The 23392-nt window shown below is 39.3% G+C and overlaps 1 protein-coding gene across 3 annotated transcripts; it reads left to right on the top strand.

Annotated features, from left to right (window-relative positions):
* LOC8076833 (histone-lysine N-methyltransferase, H3 lysine-9 specific SUVH4) lies at positions 7523-23189 on the top strand. Of its 3 annotated transcripts, XM_021448454.1 has the most exons (16): positions 7523-8117; positions 8340-8405; positions 10630-10719; positions 10844-10924; positions 11011-11065; positions 11200-11309; positions 15301-15480; positions 16367-16465; positions 17369-17467; positions 19472-19521; positions 19658-19746; positions 20024-20222; positions 20453-20558; positions 20638-20820; positions 21260-21493; positions 22783-23189. In XM_021448454.1, exons 1-16 carry the CDS (start codon positions 7632-7634, stop codon positions 22894-22896), a joined length of 2241 nt encoding a protein of 746 aa, XP_021304129.1. In that variant the 5' UTR covers positions 7523-7631; the 3' UTR covers positions 22897-23189. The 3 variants fall into 3 exon arrangements, with proteins under 3 accessions (XP_021304129.1, XP_021304130.1, XP_021304131.1); XM_021448455.1 differs by lacking the exon at positions 10630-10719; XM_021448456.1 differs by lacking the exon at positions 16367-16465.

Below are 23392 nucleotides of genomic sequence, written 5' to 3'. Positions count from 1 at the left end.
TCAAACAATTTAAACTTTAACTAAAGCTACATGAAGTACTGACTATCAGATAAACCATCAAGTTCACCAAATTGATTTTGATACTGCTAGCGCTCAGACGTCTGATCCGAGCGTTAGTGTCTGGACGCTAAGTTTATACACGCCTCTGCCCACCCTCCACATGGACAAGAAAGAAAAGAAAAGTAGAGATGCGAACTCGATCTCGTCTACCCCTGTACGAAGAAGAAAGGAAAGAGGCTCTTTCCCCCACTCGCCACGCGCACAGATTCGCCCGTCCTCAACCTTGCCGACCCCCAACACCTTCGCCGCTATGTACGAAGAAAGGAAACCGGTCCTTTCCCCACTCGCCACGCCAGGAACACGCCCCCACCCCCACGTGCACAAATCTGCCCACCCTCAACCTCGCCGACCCCTAGCACCTCCGTCCGCCACCAGCTCGTCCCCCAAGCATTACTAACGCAACATCAGAAAAAGAACTATTTGCAACTGTGGCAGAACCTCCTGAATTAAGTGGCCCACATGCACCCATCATTGTCTCAAAGACTTCTGATCGGTGTGCACGAGTTCCAAATGACTCAAAAAGTCTGTCGGGTGTCCTCGGGAAACCCGAATCATCCACGTTTTAACTCATACAGGATCAACATGGAGTTACCACAACATTACAACATTTGTTACAAAAAAAATAACTTACATCAGAGTGCGGAAGATTTATAACTTAAATTACAACATATGATGAAGTACAAACTTAACTAAATTTTCAAAAGGTGTGTAGAGTAGCGAAAGCATCTTAGGTGAAGCTTCTAAGGTAGAAGAGGTGGATAAATCATGTCGCGCACACCGACATGACCTCCAATAGCAGTCTAAGTCAGCACCTGCAACAGGGGTTATGAAACCCTGAGTACAAAAGTACTCAACAAGACTTAACCGACTAGAAAAGAGGTGAAGACTCAGGTATGCAGGCTATAAGGATTTAAAGTAAGGCTTTAGCAAGATCAAAACATTTCTTTTGCATAAAAGCTTACTAAGAGTAAAACTTACTTTCAAGTTTTAACTCAAGATCATCATTTATGACTAATCAGAATTATTTATCAAACTTTCATAAGCATACCACCTCTTTCTTATATCAAAGATTCATTTATTACTACGATGATGGTGTGAGGATTGAGGCTCCATATCCGAGGAAACACGGCGATTCGAATCGATTAAACCCAGCTGGGGATTCAGTACCACACGACATATGTAGAACTTAATCTTGCATATGCCAACCTGTTTCTATAGATCCTCCCATACAAGAACGGGTCCAGCGTCACCCGAGAGTACAGTACACCACCATCCTACAGCCAATCCAGATGTTTCCCGGTCATCTCAGATCCGTAAGGTGGGTACACGCTACTCTCGCCATCTCTCCACTCCCAGTACGCGGTTAGCCGTTCTCAAGTATTGGAATAGCTATAGGTAAGGCTTACCATCGCATGTGGGCTGTACCCAAAGGTCTCAATCACAGCAGGCCACCAATGGAACGGTCCTTAATCGACACAGTTGGAGACACTACTTTAAGACTCCATTCTTAAAGCAAGTCCACCGACCGGTCTCAAGTTGAAACATCATTGACCATAAAAGTATTCCACAACAACCCTTCAAACTTTCTCATTTGAAAACCTATCTAATAAGCAGGGCTAAGCATACTAAGTATTTTCATAAAACAAGTATCAAGGTTAATATGGAAATCATCAAGGTGGATAATGCAGCAAATAGGATTCACTCAACTCTTATTCACCTAATGCATCATATTAACTCAAGTGATATAAATAACTTTATGAAAATACAAGGATAGGGTTTAATGTCCGGGGCTTGCCTTGGCCGGAAGAGAAGTCCGACAACTCAGCAAAACCAGAAAAACCAGCTGGATCCACAAACTCGGAAGCAACCCACTGAGGATCAGATTCCTCCGGAGCGTAGTCTACACGTAAAAGTGCATATGCATGATTAATGAGATGCTCATGACATGATAAAGACAGGTTACAAGTTCTTGGATGATAACAACAAACATAACTACCTCGAGTACAACTTACCTTCACGGTATAGAAACAAACTAACTTAGTTATCAAAGCATAGATTATTACTAAGTAAATTTTATCATCTTCATTAAGCAAGGTTGTGTAGCTATCAGGCAACAAAGATCATTTATATGAAATAATCTATAACCAAGGAGCATATCATGCTATGTAACCACTGGTTGTCAATCAATCCCAAAGATCAAACAAAACCTAAAATGATTAGGTTTTCTATTTATCTTAATCAATCCTTAATTAAATATTACTGGCAGTAATTAAGTATTAACATCAAACAATAATTAAGTGCCAAAGGTCATTGAAAGATAATGACCTCAGGTCATCACACAATCCCAAAAGCACTCAAATTCTAATTTGGAAATTAAGCTAATCATTATTTAAGTAAAGGCTAGCTAAAAACAATCAACTCTATTTGCACACATAACCAGGACAGCAGCATATACACAACTTCATTCAACCACAATTAGAGATCCAAGCATCCAACAAAGGTGATATTAGGCTTTCTGGAAAGCTTATATAATTTTCTACAACTTTGTTATTATCTTCGAGAACTGATTTAAAAGATAAAATAGCCAAACAGCATGAATAAACAATTCTGTCCAGACTTTGGACAGAATCAGACATTAAGCTTTATACCTCTATAACCAGAGTTCTAGATCACCAAACGTCATGATCCATAACATTTTGGAAAGCTTATGAAAATTACTACAATTTATCTTTCATCATCAAATCATGATTCACAAGTTTAGTAGGTCGAAATTGCACAACTACAGAAACTGATCCAGAAATCACTAATAATTTAATTATAGACAAATAACATTTCATTTATGTTTCAAACTTGGACCTGGGCAAAACTCAGCTCACCAATAGTTGAAATACATCAAAGAGATACTAGAAAACATCATGGTCATCCCTAAATAAATTCCTTTCATGTCTTTATTAATTTATTTAGGTAAATAGACAAAGTAATAACCATATATCAAAAGTACACAGTAAATTCTGAGAAAACTACAGCAGCTCATATATGCTCTCCAAAGTCTACTGTATAAGTTTCATGCCATTTGGATAAGTATAGCAATTTTCATGAAAAAGATAAATTTCCATCACAAGGAAGCATGTAACGGCAAGATAAATAAGAAACTCAACATTTTATACAAACACATAGCTAAATTATGTATCTATATGTTATAACAACCTCATATAAAGGCAGAGGAACTGTATTTTACATTTATTCATTTTTAGTTTAATTGTGAACTATTTAATAAGCATTAAACAAGATAAATTAATAACTTAACCATATATCATCTACTGAACATGAAATTTTTACTGCAACATTCACATAACATCATGAGAATACCATAAAAATTTCAGGGCAATAGGATCTACACAGAATAAGATATGAATTTCTCCTTTTTAAACATAATTAAAAGGCATAAATCATAACCAATTATTTTACTACAAAACATGGTCAGTTTCATATTTTTAATAAAAACTAGACATCTCAAGGAGCACAACAAAATTTGGTTCAGAAAAATTGGAGCTACCAAACTCTAGATATGAATTTTCAAACATTCAACAAAACATCTACAAACAAGTCCTTATAGCACTATTCACCTGAGTCATGGTCTATCCAGCTAGGCCCCTGCAGAAGTTCTAATTGTTGCACTAGGTCCCTGGTCGCGAATGGAAAACAAAGAAACTCGTCGGAAATCGCCGTTTCAGCGTTGGGGTGCTCCATGGCTGCAACGGAGCAGTGACGGAGTATCTCCATGGTCCGGCACACTTGTTGGCAGCCACTTCTTGGACCGAGGTAGCCTGTGGAAGCCTGGCCACGGTGAAGCTCCCACGGCGGCGCTTCGGTCGGACTTGGAGAAGAACGGCTCGGTGGAGGGCTTACGGTGGGTTAAAGCTTGCGCTCGGGGGCGCAATCGGTGGCTGGGTTCGGGGCGGAGCTGCCGGTGCACTTGAGTGGTTTGGAAAGGGAGCGAGGAAGGCGAATTGGAGGAGCGCAGCAGGGTCGTCGGCGTCGGGTGCGAGAGAAGAAACGAGCATGTCGTCCGGTGGAAAGGCTTTTATCGCGAAAGAAGGAGATGCCGTGCCTCCACGTCGCCTGGCGACACAGGCAGCCAAGGAGCTGCGTGCCCTCACGCACGCAGGCGGCGCTGCGCGGGCGGCGACCGCGCTGGACAGGGCGCCGAGAACCACATCGGCTACTGTAGCCATCCATATCCCCTCTTTTTGTCTGTTATCCGAAATTTCGACCAAAAAGCAAACTGCAGTCAAAATTCTACCAAAAAGAAAGTTGTGCAGAATTTTACAAGCTACAAAATATATTTTGGTGCCCAAAACTGATTCTAAGTGGAAAAACTTGAATTTCAAATCTCAAATTGGGGAAAATTCCAATTTTGAATTAGGGCAGATTAGAAATTCTAAAATTACTTTTGATTTTTCTCAATAACTTGAAAAATTCCCAAAATGAAAGTTGTTCATCTTGTTGAGCTCTACAACTTTCATGTTGGTCACCTTTCAAGATTTCAAATATATTTTGAATTGGAAATTCAAATTGGAAAAGGGGACAATTTCTAGAAATCTGTATTTTCAAAATTACTTTGAATTTTGTACTGAAACTTCAAAAACTCAAAACACCAAAGTTGTACATCTTGACAAGATCTACAACTTTGCTTTTGAACTCAACCTCAAATTTTACTTAGTTTTCAAATTGCACCAAAGGGGGCAAAAACTGGGGTTGAAATTAGGGGTTTTTCTTAGCTATTCCCTTACCACCCTCCTTAGCTAGGGATTAAACAACCATCACAAGCATGATAAACACACTTTTATTCCCTAAGCACAATCAACCAAAATAAACTTATTCTTAAGTTGATGCATAATGATGTGCTCAACAATTATGCTTTGCAATGCTTATGATGACATGATCCAGTTTTAGTATTCGTAACATCAGGGATGTTACAGCAACAAAAAGAATGCCACTGTAACATTTCCAAATCGCCTGTTGCAACACTGAAAAAGAACCATTCCAACGAACACAAGAGCTGAACACCGAGAGCTCACTGGAACCTTAAACACCACCACATCCCTTAGATCCAAAACGGGAGAGGAGGAGGAGGAAGGAGGAGGAGCAGGAGGATGATGTGGAAGGAGTTGGGGGGGGGCTCAAATCCAGATCTAGAGGAGGAAGAAGACCTCATATCCAGATCCATGTGCCACCTATATCGTCGGAGCCGCCGCCGTCCTCCTCTCCGGTGGGGTATGTGGAGAGCGTTGTGCGCGAGGGAAGAAAGGGGAAGGCAACACAGGCAGCGTGGGGCGCGCTTCGAGTTCACAGGCGCGCAGGCATGCTGCCTCTCTGTCCCGGCAACGGCGCAGAAGAGTGGCATGAGGCGAGCGAGGTGGAGTGGTGGAAAGAGCAAGGGGGAGTGACAGAGAGAACGAGGCGATGCAAGCGGAGAAGACATCATGAAGAGTGGGAGGCACCGCGAAAAGTAGGTGGGGCCTTCGACGCGTCCGGACGCTCTGTCTATATCATTACCGAATTAATTTTTAACATCATAGGTTACCTATCCTACCATGACAATGATAATATCAATTAAATATAATATCTTTTTCATTTTTTGATATACTTTTATACAAGAAAAAAATACTGTATGACTCCTCAGTTTCCACGTACTCTCTCCATCCAAAATAAGTATTGTTACGATAGCCTGCGTGTACTATTTATACCGAGGCGTAAACATGAGTCCTGTACTTAGAAAAGAAGAAGAACTTTCTAAATTAAGATAAATTGTACTCTAATCTTTCTCTCCTGTGAAGTCTGGTCTTGTTTCTTTAATTATTGTCACCTTCTCATCGGCAGAGTGTAGCCTCAACTTGATGATGACGTCATAGTTATTTAGCCGATTCATAGCAACCCGAGTTAGCCGATTCTGCAGATATCACAGCTTCATAACAAATCCCCCAAATCTCAGGTTCTCGTATATCCATTCCATTTTTTGTGTTATCAATAAGGATACTAATTATGTACTAGTCAAAGTTAAAAACGTTTGATATTCAAGAGGTGAGAATGACACTTATTTGGAACCGATGCAGTACTATCTCATTTTCCTTTTGCAATCTCATTTCTCAAACTGCAACACAACTTTTCCAGAAGATCTCTCGAAAAAAATAAAAATCAGAGGATCTTTTGGATTAACACATGGGGAACCATGAAATTGTCTTGCAGGTAATTCCCTATTTCAATATCTCTGATTTCATTTGTTTCCATTATCTTGTGTTCTTCCATAGTTGTACCTCTCGCTGCATGCAACCTTTTATGATCAAGGATGAATGTATTGAGGTGCTAAACTTTACTTAAACGCAAACATTTATTTTTGTGCTGGGAGCTGTAATTAATAAAGGGCATTATATGCTTATTTCAAATAGATTTACATTTGTTTTTGTGTTGGGAGCTGTATTTGTTTTTTTTCTCACATGACTATCCATTGTCTCACTTTGCATCTTCAGAAATTGGAACATTATGCAACAATAATGGTGTGTCCAGCACATGTTTGTCAAGTTTATAGTTTAGTTTAGCCAAAATTTGCTAATTTGTTACTATCCCGAAAAACACTATTAGAAATTTCCTTGGTGTTTTTTCATTCAGTTTGCAAAATATGTTTCCTTTAATGTGATGCTATGTATGTTCATAGGGGTGAGTATAATGTGTGTTTTGAGCATCTACGTTGTACTGTGTAATTCTCAAAAGAAGACTGAATTCATGGGACAATGTAAGTGGAGCGATGTCACAAGACCCTCAAAACATTAGGACCCCAAATTTTACTTAAGTGCGTATACATACTTAATTCCATTAATACAAATTAGATACTGTAACTCTTAATATATACCCTACGTAGTTTTTTATGTTGTAAGAACAAAAGGCCTAAGAAGGCGCATGAGAAGAGAAGAAGGAAAGAATACTCGCTTTATGATGTAATTCTTAGTAAGGTTAGAAAAGCATATGTTATAGTTATACACCTATCCAATAAATATAAAGTCCTGTTAACTTGGTGTAGTTTTTAAGGTCACAAATTAATTACTAATTTCTCTCATAGTATATTATATATGGCAAAAGTTTTGACATTAGAATGTACTCCTAAATATAAATCAAATTTAAGCACATTTGTTGTAGAACTTTTCATACAATTAGGTTGATTATTGACCAAACATAAAGTTCAAATCTCAAAAAAGTGCAGCTTATATTTTTGAGATAAAGGGAGAAATGACTTTATTTTTTTTATATTGGCACGTCTTACATGTTGAGCCCTTTTTAAATTTTGCACCAGGGCCTTAAATTCTTAGGTACCGCCCTGCTCAAGGGCAACGCTGTAAAAGCGCCCCTCGTTCCCGGAAATGGTTTAAGGCAAGCCTCCCCCTCCCACCTGCCTCCCTCGCTTTTTTTACCCGTTTTGGCCGTCTCGTCCCGTTTCCCCTCCGCCGCTCACCTCTCTCCAAAACCCAGGCCATCGTCACGGGAAGAGGAGGGGGCTCGAGCGATCCGGCCGCCACATGGTTATTCCGGGCGCCGGCGCCGAGCCGCGCCGCCCGCGTAGCGCGCGGTACGCCGAGAAGGGGTACCCCAACTACGCGGAGCACGACCAGTGCCCCGCGCCTCGCTGGAGAAGTGGCGTTACTGGCGGCCGGGCGAACAAGCCGGAGGCCCGACGCGGCAGGAAGAGGGGGCTCGGGGATGCTGCCGCCGAGGATGTGGTGGTGGCGGAGGGCAAGGCTCCGCCGCCGATCCTGCAGCGCGAGGAGGAAGCGGCGCAGGATCAAGGGAGGAAGCGGCGCATGACGGACGCCGCGGCGAGCGTGGCGGCAGCGGGAAAGGTGTTTCCTCTGATCGCGGACGAAGGCGATGAGGAGGTGGAGGTGTCAGCCACGGAAGGCGGGGGCGACGAGCGTGGCGCTGCTGGAGTCTGCAGCAAGAACCCGAGGCTGCGGGTGATGAAGACGCTGCGGGCGTTCAGCACCAATTATCTTCATTTTGTTCAGGTTTCCTCTTTACTCTGATTTTATACCATTGAAAGGCAAAACGAAATCGGAGGGAGTCTACCAGGCTGGTTTTGGAATTGGTATTTGTTCTCTATCTATTGTTTGTTGTATTCGGAGGAGTCCGGCAGGCTGGTTTTGGAATTGGGATTTGTTAGTTTTCTATCTATTGTCTGTTGTATTCGGGTTTTTTTTTTTCAGACTGACAGTTTGTGCCACATGCAGGAGGAGCAGCGCAGAGCAGAGTCTGTAAGGCAAGAGCTCAAGGCGTGCAGGACCCTTAAACGACAGGTGTGTGTTGTTTGTTGTGTTTTGTTAATCATTTAGGTTGTGAGACTAAGCTCTGTTACCTAGATTTGTCTCAGCAGACTAAGGTCTGACCCATCGGTTCAGCACGAAATATATACAGATTGAGTAGGAGCGATATATGTGTGCTTCGTTCAGTTTTTCGTGGTATACAGTTAAGGAAGCCGTTGTGTAGTTTCATTCAGATTCTTTCATGTGATTCAACTACAGTTACATGTCAGGCCTTTGGGACGTGAGAATTTTTCCTGTTTCGTGTGTTTTTCATGTGAAATATCCTGCTCGATTCCTATGAAATTCCTACTCGATTCTTGTAAAATCTTGCATTAAGGCCCCCAAATTTTAGTGACACTGTACTATTATAGCAGCCGCATTTGGAATGCAGGATTTTCCCATGTTTTCTATGTTTTTCATGTGAAAATTAACTGTGATTCTAGTGAAATTTCATTACGTTCCAAAGGGCCCCTAAATCTTAATGACTGTACTATTATAGCAGCCACCGTGTTTGGTATTCAGCTACTATGCACTGGCCAGTTGGTCCTAACTAGTTTAACTCATGGAAAAAGATGCCAATGTACTTATAACTCAATAAATACTCCCCTCATGTGCAGCCTCACCTTACCTATCCCCAAGTGAGAAATTAACTATTTAAGTTGGTGCGAGCTAGGATTTGAACATGAAACCTTTGGCTCTGGTACTACGTTGAACTACAATGCGCTAGTTAGTTGACCTTAAAAAGCTTGTTTGGTAGGGAAAACTGGACTATTAACTTATACTTCAACACCTAAGAACATGGTGGCTTAAACTTACAATTACTTGTTTTCTTACATGTGCTGCATCTACTTATCTTTATTATGGAATGTGCTATGTACAAAAAACGTAATGAATCATATGTTGCTTGTGCTGCCTTGTCTTACTCCTAGATTCTAACAAAAATAGACTTATCATAGACTGATTTTGCATATGGTCTAGAGGCGAAGGTACATTGTGGATAGGGCGCTCCCTCCCCCCCCCCCCCCCCCCCCAAAAAAAAATGGTTTTGGTTAAAATTTTACCATATATGCACCCATAAGGCAAATGCACCCCCTCTAATTTGCTCTAGCTTCGCCATATAAACTTCATTTCAAAATGGTCTGGTTTATTTGCTTATAAGGGGCAGATTAGCGGAGTAAGGCCTTGTTTGGCTGCACATCTATTCACCTCAATCAACATGTGGTGGGGTGAGTTTGGGTGGAAATTAAACTAACTTACATCCCAATCCACCCAACACATGTGGATTGAGCTAAATATTAGTGCATCCAAACAAGCGCTAAGTGTTTTTTTTGTTGTGATCTTTTGACTTGAACATATCTTCATTCAAAAAAATGCTGTGTACCTACATGTAATTCAATGAATTAAGTATTGTAATTTGTTCTACATTGGTCTTTCTTTCATGCATATTTTTATTTCTGTATGCCGGAAACATTTTTTTAGATTCAAGGCTAATTATCCCAACTTTAATACAGTATCAACTGGGGACACTAGCTTTACAAAAGGCACAAAATTGATGGCCACAACTGAAACTAAAGCCCTGTTTGGTTCCCCTTGCTAAATTTTAGCCAACTAAACTTTAGTCATTTTAGTAGCTAAACTTCCAAACACACTGACTAAAAAGGAGCTAAAATAGTTTAGTCCTACTAGTCACTCAAGAGTAGCTAAAATAATTTTAGCTGACTAAAATTTAGTAAGAGGAACCAAACAGGGCCTAACTCACCACGAATAGACTGGAACAAACTACATAAGAACCTTCACCCACTTCTAGCAAATACTCTTAGTTACTTGTTTATTTTCTAGGATGCCTGAAACTTAATTTGAATGTATTTTTCCCCGAGATAACACCATGTGCAATGGATCAAATAACATATTGTTGTTTGTTCTATCAGCCTTTTCTCTGATTAGTTTCATGGATGCATCTGTTTATTTTTCTCTATACCTGTAGTCTTTTCTGTTAAATAGACCAACAACATATAAAAACACACTAGGTGGATGTCTCATAGTTACTTGTTTGTTTCTCTATATTCACCTTACTAACATATCTTCATTTTGAAACTTGGCAATATATTGTACTTTGTATCTAGTACTTAAGTTATTTCAGTATTTAGTCCTTAATGGCTGTAGAAGAGCTTTTTATTTCTGAAAATTTCTATATGTTTTTTTACATGTCAAAATGTAGATGCCTGTTAAATATGGGAAAACCAAGTCTCTAGCTAAGCAACATGTCAAAGGAGGTCCAAGTGGAAGTACTAGAGGCCGTAAACCGAAGGTGCATACATGCACATATCCTACTAGCCGTTGTTTGTTTTATCAGTTGCGCAACTTGATACTGTCCTCATCTGCATGGAAATGCTAGGTAAATTATCTAATTTTCTTTCATCTTTTGAACGCAGAATCGTAACAACCAACACAATGGAGGCTACCAGGAAGCAAAACAGCCATCAAAGCGACCTGATCTTAAGGCACTAACAAAGGCATGTTCCTATGAATTATGTTTTTCAGAATTAATTTTATTCATCTGTAATCTGTTGATTAATGATATTCCTAAAAATAAAAACAGATGCGAAAAGATGGTGCCATACTTTATCAAGATAAAAGGATAGGGCATCTTCCTGGTTAGTGTATCTTTCATTTTCAAATGAGAAATACATTATTACAGATAAATGAAGTAGTTTTGCTTGTGTTGGTACTTGCCTTATACCAATTAATTATACAAGGTAAAGGTTATAACTGTCTCCATTTTTATTAGGGACTGAAGTTGGGGATCAATTCTACTCACGTGCTGAGATGGTTGCCCTAGGCATTCATAGCCATTGGATGAAGGGTATAGATTATATGGGTATGGAATACCGAGATAAGGTAAATTTAGTTGAATGAATATTCATACTTTAGCTGCAGATATATAACAAATCATGATATTGATATGATAGTTATAATCTATTCTGTTACATTGACCCGTTTATATAAGAGTTGAAATCAGTTCAATGGCACTTGTGAAATTTGATATGAGCAGATAGACTGCTTCAGTATGTACTTGATTCATTACGTGTTAGAAGGGAAAGTAGGTTAATTATAGGAACCAAGCTTAGTTCTGTTGGTTCAGCGTGTGGATGTATACCTAGATCTCCCAAGTACAAGTTCTCGTTGGTGCGAATTTGGATGCCAGTTTTTCTCTTCTCAAACTACACAAGGTAACTGAATGCCATTTTATTAAGAAGAAAGAAATACAAAGGAAAGAGGTGAAATGCCTTTTCCAGACCCACAACACACACAAATGAACAAACAAAAGCTCACCAGTCACCACACAAAACAATAAGCAACTACCAACAGGCCCTCAGTTAAAAACACACACACACACACACACACTTGGATGCCTATTTATGCTTTATTAATTACACATGTACTTCCTCCAACGTGTGTTTTATTTTTTGTTCCCTTTTTTTTATTAAAAAAGGGTTCAGTATGAACTTAGATACAACACATTCAGCAGTTATAGGTTACTAGTTCTGAAACTTTTGCATTTACAGCTTAGAATAGACATTGACATTAATGTGTTTATTCCACAGTGGTGAATTTGTTAAAGACTTCAAAAGTAGTCTTATCACATGGATTTTGTATATATAGTGTGAATCACTTGTTAATAACTTGTCGTTATGTAACTTATTAGTAGTCATGTGCATATATTGTATATTTTTGTCATGTGCCTTGAAAAAACGAGTGCAGAAAACTGGGATATTTTTTTTGACACGGGAGAGCTGCATTTCATTGTATTAGAGAGAAAAGGAGGGTTCCCATACAACTCCTTCCTCTCATACGGGGACCGGATATGAGAGTCAGGGATTCAAAATAAAAATTCTAGCCTTAAAGAAAACAGAAAAAACCAAGACTGGACCACACCTAAGGAATTAGGTGACCCTTCCAAGGTCCAGACCTTGCAATTTCTTAGCGGCCGCTAAACACTAGAGACTGTGTTTATCCTTTAGCATACTCAAGATTGAGAGAGTTGTGTTTCATTGTATTATAGAGATGAAAAATAGGTGGGGTCCGCAACAGGATCCTCACTCATACGGGGACCAGATATGAGTGAGGCGTGGTGTTGACGCTAAATTAGGTCGAACACTTGATAAGGAGCTAGATCGCTCAATGTAGGGCCTAGCCGATTTTTAGATCGGCCGGCGCCTAGGGGATGTCCACACCAGAACCTTGTGCCTCTAGCGATGAGCGCGATACGCAAGACACGTCGCCGGAGGAGCCTTGCCGGGAGCGCGATACACAAGACACACTAGCAAGGTCTCTTGAGACCCGAAACCCCACACGCTCGAGAGGGACCCCGTCGGGGCGTTAGGCGGCTATGGGCTGCTCTAGCCGGCCTAGCCGCTCTAGAGCTTTGCCATCGTCGATACACTGTCCATGCAGCGCCGACGAAGAACGAGGAGAAGTAGAGGGGAAGAGAAGATAAAAGAGAGATAGTAGATTGATTTGATGGGTTCTTATGTCGATTGGATAGATGGGAACTCAATCGGCCATGATCCTCTCATAGATATAGAGGGGTTGGTTTTATCCCAGTAGGAAACCTCTTCAAGTCTTATTTTTCAAGTTTCCCACGAGTTTGGAACAGTTCGGATCGGAATCCCGAAGGCCAGATCCGAATAGTTATAGGTCTACCGGAAGTCAAGTCGGAACTCCCGACTTGGGTCGGAACTCCTGACGTTTGTCAGAACTCCCGACGTGAGTCAGAACTCCAGGCGTGGGTCAAAACTCCTGACTCGGGTCGGAACTCCCGATGTTCGGGTCCCGACAACGGAGCATCTACTCGGGCATAACTTCTTCATCCAGGCTCCGAATTAGACGTTCCATATATGTTTTTTAACCGTCTCGACAAGAGGAACGCAATGGTGAAGTCCGTTCCATATTTTGACAAATTCACAAAATGGACAATTTTGGTTGTCAACACATGGTTTAAACACATAGTGAGAACACGACTTGACCTTAGCTAAAAGAACCTAGTCTGCAAGTGCCAGTCCTAGCCCTTGAAGCTTCTTCACCCCAGCCATGCACCAGAGGCTGTTCTCGTTCATCAGCTCACTCCAAATCATGCTAGTCGAAGGAGAAGCCCCTCAAAATCACATGCATTCCTATGTTTCCAAATAATCCAGGCCCCTAGAATAATTAAAGACTTCACTCCTTTCCTATGCTCTTTGCTAACTCTGCTCATTGTCTTGTGCCACCAGATTGAGTTAACTAAAGGAGAAACACCCTAAAAACACAAGCATTCCTATGTTTCCACTTTTCCAGATCATCCGAGCACCCAAAATGATTAGGGAATTAACACCCTTTCTGTCCTCTTTCTTCACCCTTTTAATAGTCCTGTGCCACCAATCAGCGAAGCTAGATTCATGCTGACGCGGAACCGACCCAGAAAGATTCAGTGGAGCAAACAAACTGAACCAAACTTGTCTTACTACAACACATGAAGTTAACAGGTCCTGTATTGTCTCCTCTTCTTGATCACAAAGGGGGCACTTATCTGGATGGGGCAGAACCTTTTAGCCAATCTATCTGCTGTCCAACACCTATTATGGATTGTCAACCACAGAAAAGTTTTGCACTTATTTGGGCCCCAAGATTTCCATAGACGTCTCCAAGGTTGAAAACTAGGATATTGGATAGTTGATGTGAAAAGTGCACTGATTGTATTGGCAACAAAATCCATTAAGGCCTTGTTTAGTTCCCAAAAAAATTTGCAAAAATTTTTAGATTCCCCGTCACATCAAATCTCGCGGCACATGCATGGAGCACTAAATATAGGTAAAAGAAATAACTAATCAGTTTACCTATAATTTGCGAGACGAATCTTGTGAGCCTAGTTAGTCCATGATTGGACAATATTTGTCAAATACAAACGGAAGTGCTACAGTGTCTATTTTGCAAAAAAAAATTGGAACTAAACAAGGCCAAAACCTGATAGCTTAATCCTAATGCCTTTTTACTTGATCATATCCAGTAGAGATCCAATTGATAGTTATGATACATAGGGTCCTCCCTAAATTGGAATATGTTTGCTACAAGTGAACAATGCATTGGTATATAGGGCATGTTTGGCACAGCCTAGCTCCAAAATTTTGTGGCTCTACACTGTGTATATTTGGTTAAATCATCTTGTTTCTGTGTTAGTCTTTTTTTAACACAATGGTAGGAGCTCTGCCTTTCAATTAAGAGAGCAAATAGAGCTAATTATAGGAGTGTTAAAGGGGCATGTGACAGGCTCCCCCAGCTTACCAGAGCAAAGGGGCACAGAGAGCCCAAGCGCCAAAATAAGCTCAAAAGACAATGCCTTTACAATACACGAGCAAAAGCCCTCCTCAGCGTTAAATCCTCCCAGACTTTGGTAGCGACTTGTTGCGCCATTTGAACCTCATTGTTAAAGATTCTTCTATTTCTCTCGTTCCAAACATTCCACCATGTGTATATTACTACTAAATTGAAAGTGCGTTTTTGGTCTTTGGGTATGGTCCTTGGCTGCAGCTCCCTACCAGGCTACCATTCAGCTATGTTGTTGAAATTTGATTGCTGAGCTCTAAATATAAATATTAAACCACTTTAACTTTGCCTACAATATCTAGATCTAGTGCAGGGATAGAATATGGAGCTCTGCCAAACATACTCTTAGTTATGTTTTTTGAGCAAGTTAATGTTAAACTATGAGTTAATAAAAATTATTTATAACTTTTCACGTTCGTTCATTCATATGAAATGTAAGCGGCTACACTTATGTTATATTATCTACAGCTTTACCATAAGAAAGTTTTGTTTACACTTTACACAATAGTGTTTTCACTTGATTATGCAGAAAGGGTGCGAGAACTTCACGTTCCCACTTGCTATCTGCATTGTGATGTCGGGGGCATATGAAGATGATGTTGATAACGCAGACGAAATTATATACACTGGCCAAGGTGGGAACAATTGGCTTGGCAACCGTCGCCAGAAAGCTGAGCAAACATTGCTCCGTGGAAACTTGGCATTGAAGGTTTGTTCTTATGGTTCCTTTGATCTTTTATATAAGAAGTAAAATGCATGATGTCCTTTTATAGTTGCCCTGTTGACTGAGCTCATCTCTATTTGAGACACCCTGCTCGATTATTGCGATTCAGAATTGAATTGATTCTACCATTGATATATTTGCAATTCAATTGGAATGAATATATCCAAAACTTTCTCTCTCCCACCTCCCTCTTTCCTTTTTTAGAGTATTCAAAATCATACTATAACACTTGATATTCATTATCTTTTTCAAAGCTGAATTAGAAATTTCATTGGCTATGGTTTTATCTTCTCCTTAGTGAACTATTTATCCTTAAATAGTCAGTTGATTACCCAAGTGGGACGTGATATGATATTCCTCTGTTATAAATTTGTTCTAGAACCACGTTTTGTTGGGGTTTTTGGTTTGAGGAATGGGTGGTCTATCATCTTCTCACTCTTCACTTTTTTGTTTTGTTTTGTTTGTGGAATGGAATGAGTCAATTCATTATCACCTCATCCCTCAAAAGCAAATAATTAGTACAAGCATGAGGAATATGGTCATTCCACCAGAATCAGTGGCGGACCCAACACTAGGGCCACTAGGGCTATGGCCCTAGTCTTAGCCTTTAATTGCAGTGGACAAATCATATATTTTCTATAGCTAAGCACAATTAGCACTCATGTCTAATGCAATGGCCTTAGTCTTTGGCCAATTTTGACTCCGCCCCTGACCAGAATCATGTAATGAGCTCATGACCCACCACCTCATCTGGAATGAGGCCGTTCCACAAGCCAAAACCTCCCTTAAATTATCTCTCTCTCTCTCTCTACAAATTTGTAAATATTGGGCTTCTAATTGTCCACAACAATCTTTTTTGTTGACCCTGCAGAACAGCAAGGACAATGGGAATCCTGTACGAGTTATTCGTGGACATATAGAAAAGAACAGCTATTCTGGAAAAATTTACACCTATGATGGCTTGTATAAGGTCTCATCTCCCAAATGATCTCATTGGAGCATATTTTTCTAATGCTAAGTGTTTATTTTTATAATTTAAACTGGCTCTCTAAGCTGGCCATTCTATTTTGTTTTATCATGAAATATTTGCATCATCATCCAACTATTTCTTACATTAAGCTTACCTATTAATCTTATTTTAAAAATAAAAGGTTAGATAGTACTCCATCAGTTCCAAATTATAAGTCGTTTTAGCTTTGCTCAAATCAAACTTGTCTAACTTTGACCAAGTTTATAGAAAAATATATTAACATCTATAAAATCAAACAAATATACTATCAAAATGTATGTCATGGTGTATCTAATGAATCTAGTTTGATGTTGTAGATGTTTATGCATTTTAAATTCGACCTGCAGAGGGTAAGAGTAAGACAGCCCCCGGGCATTGCATTAAGAAGAAGACCTTGTCACACAGGTCGAGAAAACCCCCGAACCCTTGCCCCATCCATAATAAACAACACCGCAGCCCATGTGAGAACGACCACGATCGGGGCCGGGCCTTAGATGCTTTGGCGTGGGACAGTCGAGGTTTTTTTTTGTAACCCCAGCTTGAAATTCGCTCCCACAGGGAGTCAAACTTGGGACCTGAGGAGTGCTACACAGACCACCTAACCAACTCAGCTAGAGGCTCTTTTGCATAAATTTGACTTAAGACAAACCTAGAATGACTTACAATTTGGAGGGAGTAATATTTTTCTGAACAAAAAGTTTGGATATCAATCTGAAGGTGACTAAACTAATACATTACTTACTGAAACAAGCAAATCTATAATGTTTTTTTGTATCATACATATGTTTACTAATTCTGAAACTTAATTTATCTCATATGTGATCCTTGAGAATGACTTATTGGTAACTTTCAACGTTACGATAGGTTGTGGACTACTGTCAAGAAAAAGGAGTGCAAGGACATTTGGTTTACAAATATAGATTGAAACGGCTTGAAGGCCAACCACCTTTGACAACTTCTCAGGTAACACCTTTGACAACTTCTCAGGTATATTACAGCAAATCTTATTTTCAGCCCTTGGTTTCTTGTTGCATCAATATTATATCAGCATTTTTAGCGAGAATACAACATGGGAAGCCCCCACTGTAAGGTTTTTTTATCAAATAAAAAAGAGGAAAAAGAACAAGCCTGTACAACTATACAGCAGACACCAAAACAGAAAGAGCAACGGGTCTAAGGATGACGGAAGAAGAAACTAAGCTAGGGAGTCTATTTTGATGCAGCATTGACTTCCCCACCCGGACAAATGCCTGCTTTGTGACCAGGAACAGGAAAACATTCAGCACCTCCTGATTGGGTGCGTTTTTGCTAGGCAGTTCTGGTTTTCTTTCTTGGAGCGTGCCGGACTCTCTTCACTAACACCTCAGCCCAATGATTCATCTTGGGAGGACTGGTGGGAAAAAGCGGAAGCCGCTACCACTGGGGATGTAAGAAAAGGCTTAAACTCCATCATCATCCTTGGAGCCTGGAGCATCTGGAAACATCGTAATGACTGTGTCTTTAATGGGGCTGATCCAAACATTGTCACGGCCCTAAGTATGGCTAGAAATGAAGCCCACTGGTGGTGCTTGGCAGGAGCAAAGGGTCTCTCCTTGCTCACGGCTTGGGGCTCCTAGTTCTTTAGCCCGCTCGGTCGATGTTTCCTTAGAATCTGGAGATTAAGTCTTAGTGATCAGGGTTGGCGTAGAGATGTGGGTGGGTGTGTGTGTGTGGGTCTATGTATGACTCCTCTTTCTTCTTTTAATACAATGATACGCAGCTCTCCTGCGTGTTCGAGAAAAAAAAAAGAAAAAAAAATCCTTGTTGCAACCATCTAGTAAACTGTGAATTGTTGTATGCTCCATTCCAAAATGTAGGTCGTTTGAACTTTGTCCTAAGCCAAACTTCTCTAATTTTGACCAAGTTAATAGAAAAATATGTTAACATCTAAAGTACCAGATAAATGCACTATCAAGTTATTTCATGGTGGAATGAAATTAATTTGATGTTGTATATGTTCGTGTATTTTTCTATAAACTTAATCAAAATTAGAGAAGTTGGACTTAGGGCAAAATTAAAATAGCATACATTTTGGAATGGAGGGCATATAAACAGCTAAATTTGATTAGAATATGAGTCCCTCCGTTCTAAATTAAATGTTACTGTAGCTTTGTCCTAAGTCAAACTTCTCTAACTTTTACTAAGGTCATAAAAAAATGCACCAACATCTATAACATCAAATTAGTTTCATCAAATTCTCCATGAAATGTCTTAATAATGTATGTACTGTACTTATTGATGTTAATATGTTTTTCCAGTTTCTTGATCAAAGTTAGAAAAAGTTTGACTTATGACAAGTCACCCATAATTTGAAATGAAGTAGCAAAATCACTCATGCTAGTTTTGAGGTTGTGAAAGTTTTTTTTTATTTAAAAAAAACATGTTTACAAGTGTACATAGAACTGAATGAAAAATATGAGTTGACAATATGACCACCGGGGAGTAGTTGGCAATTGTCTACTCTATGGGAATCAGGAGGCTAACTCATGCTTTAGGACCTTGGGTCGACATTGTTTCACATTCATTGCTTACTGTGCTTTTGTTCAAATATTCTGTTTTGCTCCGGATTATTGTCCAAAGTTGTATTCATTGTTTCAAATGATATTTAAGTTAAATTGTTCAGTAACACAATTGTTCTCCATGATAATAATGCTGTTGTGACAAGATATAGCAGGCAGCTCTCTCCTGCCGGTTTGTTTTTCTAGAAAAAGTGAAGCTAAGGGATTACAGCCTTGAAAGAATCTACAATTCATGTAGATTATAATATCCAGTGTAGATCATTGTTACTGTACCTGTGTTTCAAATTTTAGTGTAGCATTTGTAAGCACTGATTTCTGTTCCACTTCTTAGTTTCCTTTGACACTTTGCTTTTATTCTATTCTATCTATTTTTTTGCTTTCAAATTCTTTTAAATACATATGCATGTAGGTACTGTTTGCCCACGGAGATGTTCCCATGACAATATCTGAATTGCCTGGGTGTGTTACTCAATCACTCATCATATCAATGTTACAGTTTTTACTATTCAATTATTGATGTTGCCTTTTGTTGTGAGTTTTAAATTTCCATTTTACTTCTCAAGCTTGCATTTCTTTCATTTTATTGTTTTAATAGGTTGGTTTGTGAAGACATTTCAAATGGTCAGGAGAACTTTCGAATTCCAGCTACAAATTTAGTTGATAATCCTCCTATCCCTCCTTCTGGTATGCTACATACCTTAAAGGAAACTTCTTACCCACTGTTATTAGCTCTGTTGCACATTTTTTGAACTTCATTCATTATTTAAGTTATGCAATTGTCCTTGTTTTCTGCTGCTTGTATCGGAAGATCGATTGCTTCTTTTATGTTTGAGGTTATTTGATCTTTTGTCTTCCTTTACTACAACTTTGATTTTGAGTAATAAGTGTTGCTTGGAAGAACAGAAATGTCAAAAACTAATGAACAGAGTTTGATCTATTTCGTGCCTTTCACACATTGTAGGTTTTGTGTACTCTAAGTTGCTGCAGATTCCAAATGATATCGAGATACCGATTGATAGTACCGGTTGTGATTGCAGTGAAGATTGTTCTAGCTCTAAAAATTGCTCGTGTGCTGAGCGCAATGGTTCTGATCTACCTTATGTATCCACGCAAAGGAAAAGTTCTAAGCACAATGGTTCTAAACATAATAGTATTGGAAGGTAATATTTCCTGCTTAAGATTTTTGGTGTTTTGCCCGCTGGAAACATGTTGACTGAAAACAATCTTTTTCATTGTCTGTGGGTGGTTGGGGCCATGGGCGGGCATTGAGAGGTGGGTGGGGGTGTTTTTTGGGTTGGGGGGGGGGTTATATCCCTAATTGGATATTAAGTTTTCTTTTTACACTTTCTTGTATTGTATTCTAAATTTTTACCATTTGGTTAACATTCAGGTTAGTGGAGCCAAAGGCTGTTGTGTATGAGTGTGGTACTAATTGTAAGTGCCACTGCAACTGTGTTAATAGAACCTCCCAGCAGGGATTGAAGTATCGCCTGGAGGTTATTATTTTCTTTAGTCTTTTGTGTTGGTTATCATGCTTCATTTTTCTTTACAATGTTTATTGAATTGTGAATCCAGGTATTCAAGACAAAATCAAAAGGTTGGGGTGTTAGGACCTGGGACACTATTCTTCCTGGGGCCTTAATTTGTGAGTACACTGGGGTATTAAGGAGGACTACAGAAGTCGAAGGATTGTTGGAGAACAACTACATATTTGATATAGATTGTCTTGAAACAATGGAAGGGCTGGATGGAAGAGAGGTATTGGATGTTTTCTTTGTTTGCTGGTTAAACGGAACTGTTCTATTGGACCCCTTTCTTTGTGGTGGATTTCTTCTTGGAAGTGAAACCATTCTAACCTTGATTCTCATCTTTTGGACAAATCTTAACTCTTAAAAGAGCCATTGATACTTTGTGATAGCACAAGACTACCTGGTATTATGTTATTGATTTCGGTTGCTTCACAAGTAGTTTTTATTCATTGATATCGACGAAGCAGCAGAAATATTGGAAAAAATGCTGAGCTGCTCTGTCCCTGCTTGAAGTTGTCATTATTTTTCTTCTAAAAGAAAAACATTGTCATTCTTTGCCCTTGTCATTTTTTTCTTCTGAACACGTATAGTTACAATGCTAGTTTTTTTTCGAAAATTGTACTAGAGAGATGGTCAGAGTGCTGTTTAATTGTTTTTGTTTTCTACAGCAAAGGGCTGGCTCAGAACTGCACATGGCATCACTTCATTCTGAGCATGACGCGGAGATGGCATCTCGAACACCTGAATACTGCATTGATGCTGGGTCTGTTGGCAACGTTGCAAGGTTCATAAATCACAGTTGCCAACCCAATCTTTTCATCCAGTGTGTGTTGAGCTCACATAGCAACATCAAGCTTGCCAAAGTTATGCTTTTTGCTGCTGATACCATACCCCCGCTTCAGGTGAGCCTTCATCACTAATTTCCCCCCTTTTTGGTGAAAATGCCAAAACATGTTTATCTAGAAATTCAGTTAGGATTAAATCATACATGTTGAAGCGACAACATTTAGTAATTTGACCCTAGAAATATTAGTGATTTAATGATTGACTCATTTATTTCCATGTTACATTATTTTTCTATTCAACCAATTTTTTTTTCTCAGTTATCAAAATATAATACAGTTGCGTCATATATTAGGCCTGTTCAGCATTGCTCTACCTCCAAGACCCATGATGATAAAATTAAGTGGTCTAGACATATGTGTCTAGTCCAAATGAGATTAAATTTGTTTAACAAAACACCTGTAATGTGCCTAGAGCTCCGGCCCCATCCCTAGCTCTAGAAATTCTTAGAGCTAGAGTTGAACAAAACAAACACATGATGCAGTTATGTTACTAGAGGCCTACATATGTAAAGAGTTTTTTTTTTTTTAAAAAAAAGGAAAAAGTAGACCAACCTAGGAGGAAATAGTGGTTTTTATATTAAGAACAAAATGGGTATCTAAATTTGCGTTGGCAAGGACTTCAATCTAGATGGTATGGACGTACATCAAGTACACCTTCAACTAAACTGAGCTAGGCTTAGCTTCATCATATGTTAAGAAGTAGTTGTTTTATTAAAAGAAGTATATAATGCACTAAGAGCCCCAAAACTTGCAAGATTGTTTCACGACCACACTCTTTGAACTTACAATTTCCTTTAACAGGCCCTTGAACTTGCACGATTGTCTCACCTAACCATAATGAGGGCTTGTTTAGATTGGGGATGAAAATTTTGACTGTCACATCGGATGTGTCGGAAGGATGTCGGGAGGAGTTTTTAAAAACTAATAAAAAAATAAATTACATAGTTTGTGTGGAAACTGCAAGACAAATCTATTAAACATAATTAATCTGTCATTAGCATATGTGGGTTACTGTAGCACTTAGACTAACTAGGCTTAAAAGATTCGTCTCGTGATTTTCAACCAAACTGTGTAATTAGTTTATTTTTTTATCTACATTTAGTGTTCCATGCATGTGTCTAAAGATTCGATGGGATAGATGAAAAAATTTTGGATGGGGAACTAAACAGGGCCTGAATTGAAAAACATATGATAATGTATCATTTATGCAACTGGTGTACCATAATATGCCTTCTATCTTCCTGCTGTTGGTTTGCTGATTTTGGTCAAATAAAGTGTTTTGCAGATCTAATATATTTCTTTTCCCCCAGTTTTTTTTAACCAAAATCATCATGTAACTGTTGCAGGAGCTCTCGTATGACTACGGGTATCGGCTGGACAGTGTCACTGGGGCAGATGGCAATATCGTGAAGCTGGCTTGCCACTGCGGTGCATCTAATTGCCGCAAACGGCTTTACTAGATTCTCCAGCCATGTTGTATGATTAAACTCAGACACCATACTCCATTATGCCGTCCTTTTGGATTATACTTCTTCAGGGATGCTTCGTAAGAGAGTGATATGCTCATTGTGCGGCATAGTAGAAGTAAACCTGATGAAACTTCTCAATGCATGCCCTGGGTAGTTGAATATTCCATCCATTGGAATTCCATCTCGATGAGGCACTCTTGCTAACATGTGGGTCTTCATTGATGAGGCATTGTTTAGATCCAATTTTTTTTAAATTTTTTTTGATACGGTAGCATTTTCGTTTATATTTGATAATTATTGTTCAACTATGTACTAAAAATTACAGGCAAACTGTACAATTAGTTATTTTTTAATCTATATTTAATGTTCTATGTATGTGCCGCAAGATTAGATGCGACGGGGAATCTTGAAAAGTTTTTGAATTTTGGGGTGAACTCAGTTTATTCCAAAATTTAAAAACTTTTTAAGATTTTCCATCACATTGAAT

The sequence above is a fragment of the Sorghum bicolor genome, chromosome 9 (genome assembly GCF_000003195.3).
Source record: "Sorghum bicolor cultivar BTx623 chromosome 9, Sorghum_bicolor_NCBIv3, whole genome shotgun sequence".
In the NCBI taxonomy this organism is placed as follows: Eukaryota; Viridiplantae; Streptophyta; class Magnoliopsida; order Poales; family Poaceae; genus Sorghum; species Sorghum bicolor.
Note: the sequence above shows the minus strand (reverse complement) of the source record. Positions and strands in the feature narration are given on the sequence as shown.